This window comes from Brachycentrus maculatus, unplaced genomic scaffold (genome assembly GCF_059751285.1).
Source record: "Brachycentrus maculatus isolate JH-2025_06_01 unplaced genomic scaffold, ASM5975128v1 h1tg000370l, whole genome shotgun sequence".
NCBI lineage: Eukaryota > Metazoa > Arthropoda > Insecta > Trichoptera > Brachycentridae > Brachycentrus > Brachycentrus maculatus.
The window spans coordinates 3,397,935-3,414,520 of record NW_028281119.1 but is presented as its reverse complement, the minus strand read 5'-3'; the positions used below and the strand labels follow the sequence as shown (position 1 = coordinate 3,414,520).

The following is a 16,586-nucleotide window of genomic DNA, read 5'->3' as shown; positions in this document are numbered from 1 at the left end:
GTATGTAAAATAATTCGGTATTTTTTTTTTAGAGAAATAACCCTTTCTTTTTAGAGGCTTGTCTGCATATAGGATGGCGATGATAGGAAAGGCCAATGTGAAAAATACTTCACAAACACCAAGACCAATTGCGAATAAATATATCTTGAATTCCTTTTGCAACTGACGAGAATCGAACCCCCGACGCCAGTTTTTCAGTCGAGTGTCTACCCAGCTACTCAACATCATAATAAAAACATACTAACTTCCATATTAACATCAATATAAACATACTTATTTCAACCACAGATGTTACAAAAGAAGAAATACAGAATACATCTTTTGAATTAGGGTAAAAATATAAGTTTTGAAATTTGACTAGTATGGTTGTCAAACATGGATAGAAGGGTTAATGCTTCACGTGCTTAAAATGATCATTTTCACCAGCTTATGACAAGCTTTGTTAATGCTAAGACTTCCATATTCGTCTTCATCTTTGTTGAAATATCAATAAAAATTATTAATAGAAATTGAATCGATTGTAAACTTTATAAAATTAAACAACTTTATTTTAACCACTTTCTTATTATAAGTAAACTTTTAAGGCTACCGGTTTCGACAAGAAACTTGTAATCATCAGGGTTTATTTAATTCTAAAACACTAAAAACATTAATTTAATTTTATTATAAAATTTGCCACAAAGTATCTGTGAAAAACATTCAAGAAATGAATCGTATATGTTTAATTTATTATATGACTGTGTTTTTGTGGGAATAAAACTGAAAATAATGTAAACATTTAAATCCAATAAACATAATATATGCTACACAAGTCATGGATAATAGAAGTCATTCATACTGCTTCACGAAAGCGAGCAGTAGGTACCATTCGCTGCTCAGCCAACGCAACATTCAAGATACCTCAGTATTGGAATAGTGAATGTGACTTATGCATGCAATTTACATTGGACACCCAATTACAAAGCTCCTACAAAGCTCTTTTACGGTACGGACCTTGACAATTTAGAGTAGATTTTTTTACTAAACCAGTACAAACCTTCTGTTTATTTGATCATTTTTGAACTCCAAGTAATAAAAAGGATTTTCAGATATTTTCATAAAAAATTAATTAAAATTAAACAGATTTATTAGAGTGAATAAGTATTGTATTTTTAATTAACCAATTAGAGTGAATAAGTATTGTATTTTTAATTTATATTTATAATTGGGCAAAAGTTTAAAAAAATAGGAATTAGACTTCAGACAAATACAGGGTCCTCGAAAAATAATGCCAACATTTGAAACAACTGTTGTAAAAAAATATTAAAGGTATTTCAATGGTTTTGAACTTAAAATATGCAACAGCAAAAAATCGAAGTGTGCACCGTTCGTTGTACTGCAGATGTCTAATTTGTAGTCGATTTCTTGCTACGTCCATGCAATCATTTCAGGAATAGATGTCAAGATAGCGGAAGAAATTAGCTTTCCTAGGTGATCAGAATCCTGAATCTTTTCTGCGTACATAATATTTTAAATGTACCCCCTGAAAAAGAAATCCAAAAGGGGTAAGGTCAGAACCTCTCGGAAGCCGGGCAATGGGGGATCTCTACCAATCCATCTGTTGAGAAAGCGCAAACCAAGGTCACGCTGCCTCAAAAACAAAACTAACGTTCAACAGCTAGCGTTCTTAGGTGGTTCAACAGCTAGGATAAAGGGTTTTGGTGCTCAATTTTTTTAAATTTATGTATAAAGCGAGGTCAAAATTTATATAAAAGACGTATTTTAGCTATAAAACTTTTATTTTTATTGATGTGACTAACATTTAGCAGACGTTGACGAAGACGAAGAGTACGCGGTTTTGTTAGGATGGTTTAGACTCCAGTCAGTCCAGTGATCCAAGCTCGCACGGTGGAAATTCTAGCATAAATTCCTGAAATGTTTGGATCACTGCAGCTGTTTCCCCCAGATACTATGGCGTATTGGACGGGGGGTGTACCTTGAACCGCTGGGCCACCGGAGTCACCCTGAAACATATTAATTCATCCATATAATATCAATGGTTAGATTGTATTTTTTAAGAGAAATATTTGTATTTTTATTATTTATAAAAGTACTTAAATTTTTAATATTTCTTTGAACCTAAGCGGCTCATTGCTAGAAATAGGCAGGACTTTTTTCCATGTACCGCGGTGAAACGGCGTTCCGGTTCCTTTTATTAACTTTTTTTAAATTTTAAAATCAATAAAACGGATCAATGTTTACGCTTACGTAATTACAATGTATATTTATATAATTCGCAAAAGGGTAAACTATAGTGTTGTATGAATAATTTTTTTAAAGTAAAAAGCTTGACATAAAGTCAGTTCCCGGAGTTTTTTTGTTGAAAATAGGTATCAAATTGTAGTAGAGTGGGTTCGAACCGAGAAACTCTGACTCAAGAGTCTGTGATACTAACCACGGGATTACAGCCATTTCATAGAAATGCAGGAAAAAAATTGACCAATATCATGTTTTTCATCAATTTTAAAGATTTGATTGGTAATTTATGCTTTCGAGTAAGTAAAAATTGAATCATTGGGTAGAATTGGTGAATGTTACACATGTGTAAAGTGATCACTTTCACCAGCCTATGACGGTCGCAAGCTCCGTAAATACCCAGACTTCCATTTTGTTCTTTATCTATATTGAGATGTCAAAAATTATATGAAAAATAACTCCTATAATTAGAGATAATCCAGATTTGTAAACAAGTATTTGGACACACTCAAAATGTCGATAATAAAGTTAAAATTTGATAAAAAGTTTTTTTTGCTGTTCAGTCAGTTTTAACAAAAAGTCAAATTTTATAAAAAGTTTTAAGTTTTTTTGCTGTTAATATTAAAAGCTGTCCCACCGCATGCCCAGATCTGATACAGAAACATCTAGGCTTCCTGACAGATCTGCTCTTGCTAAGCATTTTTTTAACTAAGTTGCGAAATTTATTGAAAATGTGAAACAATATAAAATTGTTTCCCGATTTTACCGTGAAATTACATATAAAAGCTGTTAAGTCAGTTTTTCAAATTAGATCATCTTACATCCGTGACTCTTCATCCAGTAACGGTGACCATTGAACCAACTTCCGGATTCTCTCCGCTGGTAAGTGGAATTATCTGCGCCAGAGGTCCAAGCTTTATCTCTGATATATGTAATTACTAAAAATATTTGAACATACATTTTTAGTTATTTATTGAATATAATTAATACTTACTACGGTTTAGTTTCAAAGGTTTTTCTTCTCCGTTCCTACCGTGCTGGAGGTCCCGAGTTCGATTCCCAGGGGGGAGGTAAAAATAAATATTGGTGATTTTACGCTCCAATATTTATTCAATATTAATTACCCTGGACTGGTCACAAAAGCGCAGGAGAGAACACCTTGAATTCATGTAAGTAACGATCAAGATAACACTGCGTTAATACGATGCAGTGACCTATGCATCATTAGAAGAAGAAGAAAAAAATTTAAAAATAAATTATTTTGAATTTCCATTCATTGATTCTACAATACCTACCTTGTGGTACCTTACACCTTGTGGTAATATCTACCCATTTAGAATTAAAATTTTAGTTGGAAAATATCACTTTTACTCTTAATCTATCGACACACATGTTTCGATTAATTTAGCATTATTATGATGCTGGATGCATCAAATTACGTGTGACTATAGGTTGTATGAAATAGTGGTGTTAACTATGTACATTTAAATTGCCATTTAATATCTATCAATTAGAGATGTGACTAATAGGTAACTGTCAACTTTCTCGATTACCTGAATAGGATGGTATTCGTTACTTTTTCTCGGTTTATATTTCATTTCAGCTTAGGTTTTTTTTAACGTCATATTGTTAAATATACTGGAGCTAGAAATACGCAATACGCAATCAAAGTTGTGTACTGGTTGGCGCGATTAGCGTTAAATGATTGAATACTTTTAGATTGTAAAGACTTATTTTAAAATAATCGTTACTTAATTCGGGGTTTTAACTCGGTACCCCATATCTAGTGTTAGCACATAAAAATTTATGTCAAAAATGACATAATCAGTGAAGGATTTTTACAGCTTTTTTTTTACACGTAGCTGATTCAGATCTTGAACTTTCGTTTTTAAAAAACGCTTTTTGACTTACTGCGCACAATGACCAGCGGTAAGCAGGAACTTTGTACTAATGATGGATGCTCCACAACTATGAACGTAAGTGTTGACAAGAATCCTTGTTTGAAGAGATGCCTGATAGGGCCTCTTATTGATGGTTGTTTCTTGTCCACCTACAATGCGACCAAAGTTCGCTGTAAAATACAAGGTTTTTGAAGAATTGTACTTCCGATTACATCTCAAATTAGTTCAGTTCAGTTGATTGCCAAAATTGGAGTCTATAGAAAGATCAGCATAAAAAATACATTAAATTTTTCTGTTAGCAACAGTGAAAAGGGTAAACTTTTATAATCAAGATGATATAATTAACAATTTGGCATCTCAACATAGATGAGGAAGAATTTGAAAATCAAGGCTTATAATCTGGCATAGGCTGTTTTTTTTATCACTTTACACACGTGCAATATTAACCATTCTACCCATGATTGACAAATACACTACTCAAATTTTCGACACTTCTAGATATGTTGATCAGTCTTATGACACAGTTCATTTAAGTTCAAAACAACCATCTATGTTAGATTGAGAAAGCTTTTACTGAGCAAATGACAAAATGTTAAAATAACTCAAAATAAACCTTAATTAAAAGTGGAGAAAACCCAGATTTGCGAACAAGTAGTTGGACATACCCAAAATGTTATGGAATTATGTATATGAAATTTAAATACTCAGCAAACATATTAAACACGATCTATCCTCACTAGAACCATCACATGTGGCAATTTGGTCCTAGTCGAAGCCACATGAAACAGTCTGTGACGTCGTTGGCGAAGTACATTATCAGGAACAAACAGACTAATTTCTGGTATAAAGCAGGGGTTTAAAATCACTCCCCATATATAGCTCAGAAAAAATGTATCAAAACATTCGTATCATACCACTCTCCAAAGTAGAGAATATGAATAAAATGAACTTACCATAAGCACCTACAAACAGGGTAACAATAAAATAAATAAATCTTCATGGTGACTTTTTTTGTATAAAATAACCTTATTCTTTCATACGGTTTATATACGCTTTGTAAACTATCAATCATCTGTAAGATTATGTGATCAGATTAATAATGACTCTCAAAAAAGTATAAACGTATAAAAATGATATGTTAAAAACAATATGATAATAATTGGTTCAATAATATATGCTTTTACAAAGCTACATTTACATCGCATAGGTATTTTGTAAAAATTAGACTTGTTCATGCGAGAAAACTGTTAAAACTATTTATATATATATATATATATATATATATATATATATATATATATATATATATATATATATATATATATATATATATATATATATATATATATATATATATATATATATATATATATATATATATATATATATATATATATATATATATATTTATTTATATATATATATATATATATAAATATTTATATTTATACATATATGTATATATATATATATATATATATATATATATATATATATATATATATATATATATATATATATATATATATATATATATATATATATGTATATATATATATATATATAAATATATATATATATATATATATATATATATATATATATATATATATATATATATATATATATATATATATATATATATATATATATATATAAATAAATATATATATATATATATATATATATATATATATATATATATATATATATATATATATATATATATATATATCTATATATATATATATTTATATATAGACCCTTATCATCGTTATCACATTCTTAAAATCAATAGTTATTTCAGTATGATGAAAATATTTCATCACATGTTTTTTATCTGACATCAAATTAATTTCTCATTAAATTTATGACTCAAATGAGTTTATTATTTATTTTTTGTTTTCAAAAAAACAATTTGATATGTAAGTAACTTATCTTCTGATTTCTAAGAACATATTGCGTAGTCATCATTCGTTATTCTGTTTCAAGTCCTTAAGTCCCTACACACGGTTAAATCTAGTCTGTTTTGATATTTGGATGCGAAGCTTTGCCACTGACTTGACCTCCATGATGAATACAATCGGAACCTTTGATAGATATACGAGTGTGTTGTTATCGCATTATGCTCTTTATACTAAGATCTTAGACAGAACGGATAACAAACGTAGCTCACCGTTACATAGGCTGAGAGCACGCAATATCCACCATTAACTGAGAAACTTATTATATTGAACACGTAATGATAATTTCAATGTAATTTTGACTCCAAACCATAATCCAGGAGAAAGCAGAAGTAAATAGAAGAGCAGATATTAGAAGGATAAAGGAGACTGTAAAATAAAATAAATTGAATGGGTCTCAAGGAACAGGTGTCACAACAAACGGAACAAGTACGAGTATATGACCATGATGAATCTCAATGCTTGAAAACTTGGACGGCACCAATGAAATTCTGATCTCAAATATATAGTTAACTATTTCACTCATCTACATAAACGATTCGGATCAAGGAATTTAAGGAAATGATCCATTGAAACATGAAGTTGGCAGGTTCTTCATTGAAAAAGTGCCTAAGATAAACCTCGAAGCTTTACAACAATTATTTATAATTATGATTCAAAGATATTTATATTTATTTTATTACATTAAGGATTGTTTTTATACCAGAATCACAGTAATCACAAGTTACACAGAATCAAATATAAGGGCATTCAAAAGGCTTAAAATGGTACAATTTACGAATAAAATGACGACCCAGAGGTTTTAAATTTGTATTTTTATAAATTTGATGGAATTCACATTAATGTTTAGACATTTTGAGGCTGTCACAGAATGTTTAGACTCCAGTCAGTCCATTGATCCAATCCCTTACAGTTGAAATCCTGGCATAAATTCCAGGAATGTTGGGATTACTGCAGCTGTTTCCTCCAGACACTAAGGCATACTGGACGGGCGATGCACCTTGCACAACTGGGCCGCCAGAATCACCCTTAAACATTTCAATACATGGTAAGTGTTACATAAAGGTTATACTGTATTTATTGTAAACATGTCAGACATTGCGTTTAAAATTGAACAAAACATTGAATGACTGTTAAATGCGACTAAACATAAACAATATTAAAATAATTAGTATTTTCTCATTATTACAGTAATACAATGTATGTACATTATTTCTTGCGAGACGGATAATTAAGAATTGTAAATGAAAAAACTAGATTTTTACCACTTGAGTATTATATTATATTTTACGACTATTTTCGGAAGCTACAGGTTTGAATAAAACTCATTTAAGTGTTATATATGTTAAATTTCAGTTTATATTCAAACCCGTAGATGGGAGCATTTGTAGCTTCCGAAACTAGTCGGTAAAAGTTAATATAAAACTCAAGTGGTAAAAAACAAGTGTTGACATTGTAAAATTTAACAATGTCTTAACAATGTGAATGCCGAAACAATAAATAAAATAATTTAAAATAGAATATTATTTCAACTTTTCTTTAATGTTTTTCGCAGTTACTTTGTGGCACATTTTATAAACTTTTTATTGGTACACTTTTTCCAACCGGTTTTGACAAGAACTTTGTCATCCTCAGGAGTGCGTGGAATTTTCGATATCGTTAGGGAAGGGTAATTAACTATAACCTAACTATGAATATTTCAATGTTTTAGAATTAGTACATAAACCCTGAGGATGACAATGTTCCTGTCGAAACCGATTGGAAAAAGTGTACCAATAAAAAGTGGTTAAAACAAAGTTTTTATATTTTATATAGAATATTACAACTATTTATGGTAGTTGAATAATAATTAAATAAATAAAGTACCGAAGATTTGTTTCTTTTGAGTAATTGTAGTGGCTTACAACGTTCAATGAGAAAAGGAATCGTTTTAAAAAGATAATTTTAGTACTTACGAAGCATGCACTGGTTCCTCCTACAGGTGTTCCTCCAAGACATATTTGCCTTGGCGTGATGAAAGAATAAACAGATCTGCATTTTTCATTATCCCAAACGGGAAGGTCTACTTCGCGGAGATTAGTCGGGAGAGATGAGGATGATTCCTAAAATGAAAAATATTTCAGTCACAAAATTGAACAATTTTTTAAAGAAAAATATTTGTGTTTTTATTATTTACACAAATATTTCAATTTCTTACTATTTTTATGAGCCTAAGCAACTCATTATTAGAAATAGGTATCACATTGTGGTAGAGTGGGTTCGAACCGAGAAACTCTGACTTGAGAGTCCGCGACACTAACCACGGGACCACAACCCAACTTTTATGATTATTTACTTACGGAAGTGACTCCCCATCCAGAAACGGTGACCATTGAATCAACTGCGGGATTATTTCCGGTGGTGAGTGTCACTATCTGTACCGAAGGCCCGAGAGTGATCTCTTCTCCGTTTGCGAAGGAGACGATGGAGAAATCATAGTCCAATGTGTTCCTCGAGTACAGAGGGTGAGTAGTGTACTTGTCAACCTTCAGAAGTTGACCACCAGTATTGTAGGCAGTTGATCCTACGCGGGCGTATGAATTGGTCGTAGTGGTTCTAAAATGAAACATAATTTTAACAATATACATTTTTTTAAAGATATTTTGTGTCAGTTCGGCAGAATAACCCTAAACAACTTTATTTATATAAACGGCCATAAAAATATTGTTTTTACATGTACCAATATAATGTTACAATTCACATTTAAAAAAATCTCTTTTTTTCATTGTTTGCAACTTATATTGACGTATACAATTGTAAATAATAAAAAGTGATAATAAATCAAGCTTAATCAATTTTCTTTAAACTGTCTTATTTTACAACATTTTTTAGTGTGTCCAAATACTTGTTGACAAAATCTGGATTATCTCCAATTACAGGAGTTATTTTCATATTATTTTTTCACTTAAACCAGCCTATGACGGTCGTCAGCCCCGTAAATGCCCAGACTTCCATATTTTTCTTCATCTTTGATGAGATGTCAAAAAAATAATCTTATTTTAGTTCATACGAAATTATTACTTTTTCAATATTAAAAACTCGACCGTAAATATTATTGTTATATTATTGTTTTATGGTTGTGAGCTTTTAAAATGAATCTTATATTTTTTCTACATCACAAATATCAAAAGTGACAAAATTGTATCTAAGGGAAAAAATTCTCATCTTTGGTGGATAATCCAGAATGTCGATTTAACGGTTAGACCTACACAGTTAGTCTTTTTTGGTGAATATCTGCCGAGATAAATCTACTTAAACCCTTTGCCCAAGTAAAAATTATGTATTTTGATGGATTATATTATATCAGTCCATTTAAGAACCAAAATCTTCCGTACTTACGGTGCACAATGAGCAGCACTGAGCAAGAACTTGGTGCTGATGATGGACGCTCCACAGCTGTGACTGTAGGCTCCAAGAACACTCCTGGTTTGGAGTGATGCCTGGTAAGGCCTCTTTGCAATGGTAGTTTCCTGTCCTCCGACGATGCGAGGCAAGAAATCCGCTGTAAAAAGACAAAAGTAAAATGAATCAATATTTTACGAGATTTAATTTCAGAATATAGTAACATAAATTTCAATAAAAATATATAGATTTTTATTTTTTTTGCCTGATACTTTGTAGCACATTAAATAAACTTTATAAAATTGATATTTTTTTAACCATTTTTATTTCTGCTTCAATTATTCCAACCAATTTCGACAAATACCTTGTCTTCTTTGCGGATGAATACATATCGTATAAGTTTATCCATCTTTGAAAAAAATAAGGTTATTTTAGGTACCAGTTATAAAAATATTATAATTCCAAAATAATAGCGACTTAATTCGAAGTTATTAAACCTATTATAAAAAATATTAACTATACAGATTTTGACTCGATGTCTTCAAAACAAGAATGTCTATTTTGTCATGGTTAAATTTTATTTATTAAAATATTATTTAAAATTTCATTCAACATATTCACATTGAAATTAAATAAAAATATATTATCTTACCCGATGCACACGCGAACAGGGTGACTATCAGGAAAATGAAGACCTTCATGTTGGCTTGTGTCTAAGATATTAAATCACTCGAATGTTAATTCAGTTTATATACGATACGACTTAGTCTGTTATCTTTAATCTCGAGAATTACTAAGTCTGATTAAATACTATTTTCAAACACAGAAGTATCAGTTTATTTCAAATTTTAATGCAATTGCAAAAACTATTGTAATTCCCCAACTGATAATTTTTATTATCTATAATATGTCAATATTGAGAACTGTTAATATATATATATATATATATATATATATATATATATATATATATATATATATATATATATATATATATATATATATATATATATATATATATATATATATATATATATATATATATATATATATATATATATATATATATATATATATATATATATATGTAATTAAAAGTGATAGAACAATGTGTTTTATTTCACAATGCTTGTGGATATACTTTATTGTAGCAGCTGTCAAGAAACACGTGGTCCGCCATTACGTTCAACGTTGACACAGGCATTGTGGTAAAAAACATTTTTTACCTGCATCAGATAAAAACCAGTCACAGACATTAATGTATTGGTGTGTCGAAATTTCATAGCAATCGATGAATAACTTTTATCAACTTAAATTAATATATTAATTTTTCAATGAAGATTAAGATTGTCGACAAACTAACATTAACATTTTTATATAAATATGTTGATACAACTGTACATTTATATTTTTTACGAGTATCGTTTACTTCTCGTTTAAAATATATGTATTTTGCCCACCTCTATAGTGTAATGGTCAGCAAGCTCGGCTACCGTTCCGAAGGTCCCGGGTTCGATTCCCAAGGGGGATCAAATAAGTACAAATGACTTTTTCACTGTAATATTTATTCAATATTACCCTGTACTAGTACCTGAAGTGGAGGGCTAATCTCCTTTCCTTCATGTTTTAACGATCAAAATAACACTGCGTTTATATTATGCAGTGCCCTATGCACCACTATGGTGCGGATAAAGGTTTTAAGATAAAAAGAATAGTTAACTAGAAGAGTAGCCTGTAGAATAAGCAATTTGTTGAATGATTTTTCCTTTGTAAGATTCTTTATTACTCACACGTAAAATGGTAGACCATAACGTACCATAAATGGGAGTTATTATGCAATTTATTTAATTTTTATACGAAAAGTTTTAATCAAACATAATGCTGCCGAAATATTTGCAATAAAAAAAAACAGTTTGAAAGTTTTCCAGCACATTAAACAACTTTTATCGCTCATCCAATTTTTCCGCGAATCCCAAGAAAATGTAGAACAACTTGACTATTTATGAATAGTTTTGTCAATTCTAGATTTAGTAGGCCTATACAGGTCTGCGTATGTATAGGAACGTAAAAACTTTTTGATTACAAACTTTGGCAGTAGTAAAACGTCTCATTTATATTCTGAGTAGGTCACTTTACCTGATAAGAAACCACTTACCTTTTTGGTTAATGAGTACTACTTAAACTAAATCCTCTCGAGTTATACGTGTCTTAAAAAATGCAAATTCGACTCACTTTTTACCACGACTCCCTCTGCCCCCAAAGTGTAGTTGCTCGATAGTTTAGCTACCATACTAGGGATCCCGGGTTCAATTCATAAGAGGGTCGTAATAATTCAAAAGTAATTTTTTACATTATTTGATATCATTCATGGTATCCTGGTAAGGGCAAGATTGATACTTTTGCTTACATGTAATATACGATCAAATTAACATTTTACAAATTCGATGCAGCACCCTATGTACCTACCATTGGATTCAGATGAGGGTAGCAAATTCTTTACCATGACGTCAAAAGGTTTCAGATTCTTGAAAGAATCTAAACTCGAAAAAAAAAGAAACTAAAAATGAAATTTTACATTCAAAGATAATATTAAATAAAAAGTTATGCTAATATACCCATTTTATACAATCACTGAATCATCAGTGAATGAATTTCATGGATTTCAAGATTTTCATTAAAAATTAAACACAAAGTAAACCACATTAATTGGGGACATATTACTTCGGTACTTGTACATGATTGTATAGATCCGCCTTTGTAGTTTAATGTTTAACGCGTTAAGCTATCATCCTGGAAGTCCCGGGTTTGATTCCCAGGGGTACGTCAAAATAAATATGAGTGATTTTTTTGTCCAATGTTCAGGCGCAGGACTGATTTATTCCTTATTATTACCTTACCTTCATTTAATAAACGAATAAATCAACATTGATCAATTTGAGTGATCATTGCAGTGACCTATGCATTATTGTGTGTCGATAAGGGTCAGCAGTAGTAAAATATCGGACAAAGTAAACAGTTCACATATTTGTGTGGATGTAAAATGAGGATTTGCGTCACGAATACCACAAATGTCAATCCATGCAAACAAAAATGTAACAATCCAATCGTTCTCGCTCCGAGAGGTTTTTCTATCAGGTTTTCTCGATACCGGTTCTCGTTCTAAGCCAATAAATACTCAGAGAGCTTAATTACCAGCTACCAATGAGCTGAATCTAAATTACTAGCTAAGACAAGGAGTACCCGAAGGTGCTAGATAGCGGAAGGCCGTATTTTTGGACAACGAGATTAAGGTGGATGCGAAGAACGTAAAAGCTCGCAAGATAATGAACTTAAAGAGAAACTTCCCATAAGGTTTTACGGCGTTTTACGTGATCCTAATAAACAAGGGTCGCAATAATAAATTTAATATTCGTTATAATGCCTCTGATTCAGAGAGACTGCTGAAATCTTTAGTATTTTAAGCGCTACCCTTACTTTACGGCACTTTTAAAGATTCCATTCTCTGAGCCACTATCTTAATGGCAAATTTTTGAATAACTTCTTAAGAGTAGCATCCGATAAAAATGTTAAAGGATAACATTTTAGAATTTTATTTTTCTTCAAAATTTTTAATATCAGCAAGGAATATTTAAACCCAAAATATTTGAAGTGATAAATTTGAAAAAATAGAGAAAAATATGAAAAATACAGCGTTTGAACAATCATTTACGGGAAAAAAAAAACATTTAAACAGTTTTGAACCAAATAAATGATTTGGGTGATAACGCTTATTTATAAAATATAAACATTAAAATCTTTCACAAAAATCGTAGTTAACGTATGTAATAACCATGCAATTCCACGAAGACATTTTTGTTAAAAAGTTTAATCTATCGATATAACATGTATGACATGACAATACAACATTGTCACATATCCAATTGAGTCTGTTGTGAAAATCGAAACATTTAATACGGAGCAGGTCAACGCGAAGTTCATTCTAAAATGTAAAGTTCACTCGCAATGTGTTACCAATATGTTTTTTAAACGCTCCAAATATCGGCACTACTCATTCGAAAATATTTATGGGTGAAAAAATTCCATTAAGGGATAAGGGTAGGCACCGTAAGGTGCGACGGTGCGTGAAAAAATCTTGTGACAGCGAAATAGGGGACGCTACATGTACTTAGTAACTCGAAACTTGTTTGGCCAACTGAACTATTCATAGATAATGCTATTACGTCGTGTTTGGGGCGAGCACTCACCAAATAAATTCACCATCGGAAGCATATTATGGACATCACCAATTTTTATCCATGGCTTGTTTTGAAAATGAATGATTTTGTGATATGAGAGAATTATGTTTCTTGTTTATACGTGGAATAAACAAAAATGTATATATTTATAAGCATTCTCATTTTTTTTTAAATTTGCAATTTATTTCAACATTGTTTAATTTTTTTCTAATTTTAAAATTTTAAAGCTAGATTTTCAACCTTTCTAACCAAAACAAAAATTTGATATTATTATTTTATCATTATTTCGTGTTTGATAATTTAAACGCACAGATATAAACATTTCAACTTGAGATAAAAAATTAACAAACAATCAAACCTCATATGTATTAACGTCCAATTATAACACAGTAGTGCTTGGAACCAGAAAAATATCACTTTTTCTTAAAATATATTGTGATACGTTTCTCAATGCATAATCTTCTCATACCATAACGATATTATACTTGGTAAATACCATTTTTTGGTTAAAATGTAATATGACACGTGTTTCAATGCATTCCTTATCATTTTGGTAATCTAATGTGTTTCGATGCATTTTGCTAACAAATTAAACCCAACAAGTTCAGCATAAAGTGTATTTCCAAATACCAATGAATAGTTTTATTATTTTTCATTTAATTAAAGTAATAATCAGTTTTTTTTTATTTATTTAAAATATAATTTCTGGTAATTTGGCAACGAAAATACCTTCATTTGCTGGGATACCAGTTAGCCGAAAACTGGTTATGCATTCGTATAACAAGGCGAAGGAATTCATCTCCTGAAGCTCAACTCCGCACAGGAAAATGAATTGCGATTCCACGTTAATAATTTAACAAACTTTCCTCGTTACGTTTAACCTTAGCAATAAATTGAGCATAAGCAAGTATGTGTACGCAACAAGAAACCCAACCAAGGCGAATGTGTAAACAAAGGGGTATAAACTGATCAGTGGAGAAATTTATCTACCCTCACGTCTCCCGTAACGAGAGAGACTGAAAAGTATTACTGTACTAACTATAAAACTCTCCCATAGATGTCACGCGTATTTTTGTTCTTGGCTCAAAACAAAAATATAACATACTATAATATCATGGGTATTCAAACTTCCTCAAACAGCAGGCAGCGTGTTTGGTTACTGAGCTGGAAGTCTTGGGTTCGATTCTTAGGAGAGTTAATGCCATTTTTCATTATATTTATTTTATATTGCACTGGACTGGTACTTATTTATAGAGCTGGTATAGGTCATGGCTGATGTTTTAACATATTTTAACGATCAATATAACACTTCTTAAATACAATACTGTGCTCTGTGCACTATTGGTTAAAAGAAGATTTCATTGAGTACAAAATTGAAAAAATATTTTTCGTGATGTAACAATATTTTTTTAACCCTTATCCGCACCCAATGGTGAATAAGGCACTGCATTGTAGTGACGCTCTGTTATTTTGATCGTTAATCGTTTGAAGATAAGGTGATCAACCCTCCGCTTCTTGTATAAGTCCAGGGTGATATTTAATCAATATGAACGTGAAAATCACCCACATTTATTTTAACCCTGCTGAGAATCGAATCCTAGACCTCCAGCTCGTTAACCAAACACGCTGCCTACTACGTTACGGTTATGGACTTTTTTATTATCTTTAATTGTACATGGTGAATTTCAAAATGATCTTCTTTATGGATTATCAAGAGATATCGATAATAAATTTTTAATAATTATACCACAGATGATAAATTAAATGAAATAAATTCTTACAAAGTTTTGTCAATTACATATTTTTTGCATTATTTTTTATTTAAATACGTATTTTTTGTGTTGAAGAAATAAACTAGGAATAATTTATGAAAATCAGGCACAGATTCTAGGAATATCGAGTATGGTATTGCTCATATCAGGGACACAAAGGCATACAGGAGGTATGGGCACCCCACAACACCAACCTACAAACATATTCGTGCCAAACAATGCCTATTACGTGAAAATCATCAAGAAATTCCTTAATGGATATCGCTTTTGGTATGTTTTTGAAGCTTATAAGTATTGGGATAAATAGATGGCTTACAGCCAATTTTAGCGACTAAAAGATAAAACGCTTAGACGTTATTTTTTTAAATAAAAATATTACAATTTATATATTAAAGGTATCTTGAGACTGAGTTTTTATCGTTTTTACAGTGAAGAAGATAGACATCTGAGTATTTTAGGGCTTATAACCTGGCATTTGGATGGGTTGAGTGATCATTCTGGACACTTGTGTAACGTTCACTATTTTGACGGTTACCGACCATATAATTTAAATTAATAAAAAACACACGTTTAACAAATGTCTTTGAATTTAAGGTAATTTTGGAGTTGTAATTTAACAATTTGTTAACAAAAGTAAAGCTGTCTCCATTAGTTGATTTTTTTTTAAACACTTGATTTTACAAATTTTTAAAGAAGTTTATAATTATTATTCTGGAAGAGGAAAATAAATACATGTCTTTTATTTTTTTATGTTAACAGATTGCAATTAGGTTCATAAAATAAAATTTTAATAATAAATTAAATAAAATACGAGAAATAAAAACAAAAGCTAGAGATTTTTTTCAGTATCAATAATATACTTTACTTATAGTACCCATAACGAAGAAAGCATTTCGTAGCAATATTTAAAAGCAATAATAACAACCAAACCATTATAGGTTAAAAGGGACTGACTTGATAACTTTCACTGAAAACATGTTAAAATTACGAAATATCAATTAAGAGAGTGACAATTAAGAACAATAATAAGATTTTCAACAAACTAAGTTTAACAATATGTCCATGAAGTTATTATGAAACACATTATATTGTATAAAT

General features: G+C 30.4%; 1 protein-coding gene across 1 annotated transcript; it reads right to left on the bottom strand.

The window, feature by feature from the left end:
- Window positions 1–6,900: 6,900 nt before the first annotated feature.
- On the bottom strand, window positions 6,901–10,249 carry LOC148303417 (trypsin 3A1-like). Its single transcript, XM_088269980.1, has 5 exons — window positions 10,134–10,249; window positions 9,479–9,641; window positions 8,440–8,695; window positions 8,056–8,202; window positions 6,901–7,128 (listed from the first exon to the last, which is right to left on the bottom strand). Exons 1-5 carry the CDS (start codon window positions 10,180–10,182, stop codon window positions 6,976–6,978), a joined length of 768 nt encoding a protein of 255 aa, XP_088126106.1. The 5' UTR covers window positions 10,183–10,249; the 3' UTR covers window positions 6,901–6,975.
- Window positions 10,250–16,586: the final 6,337 nt, after the last annotated feature.

Bases quoted from the DNA above. Each gene is read 5' to 3' on its own strand.
- LOC148303417 (XM_088269980.1), bottom strand. From the start codon at position 10,182: ATGAAGGTCTTCATTTTCCTGATAGTCACCCTGTTCGCGTGTGCATCG. The intron at 8,696-9,478 runs GTAAGTACGGAA...GTTTCATTTTAG, and splicing joins AGTGCTGCTCATTGTGCACC to AACCACTACGACCAATTCAT. The intron at 8,203-8,439 runs GTAAGTAAATAA...TTTTCATTTTAG, and splicing joins CTGGATGGGGAGTCACTTCC to GAATCATCCTCATCTCTCCC.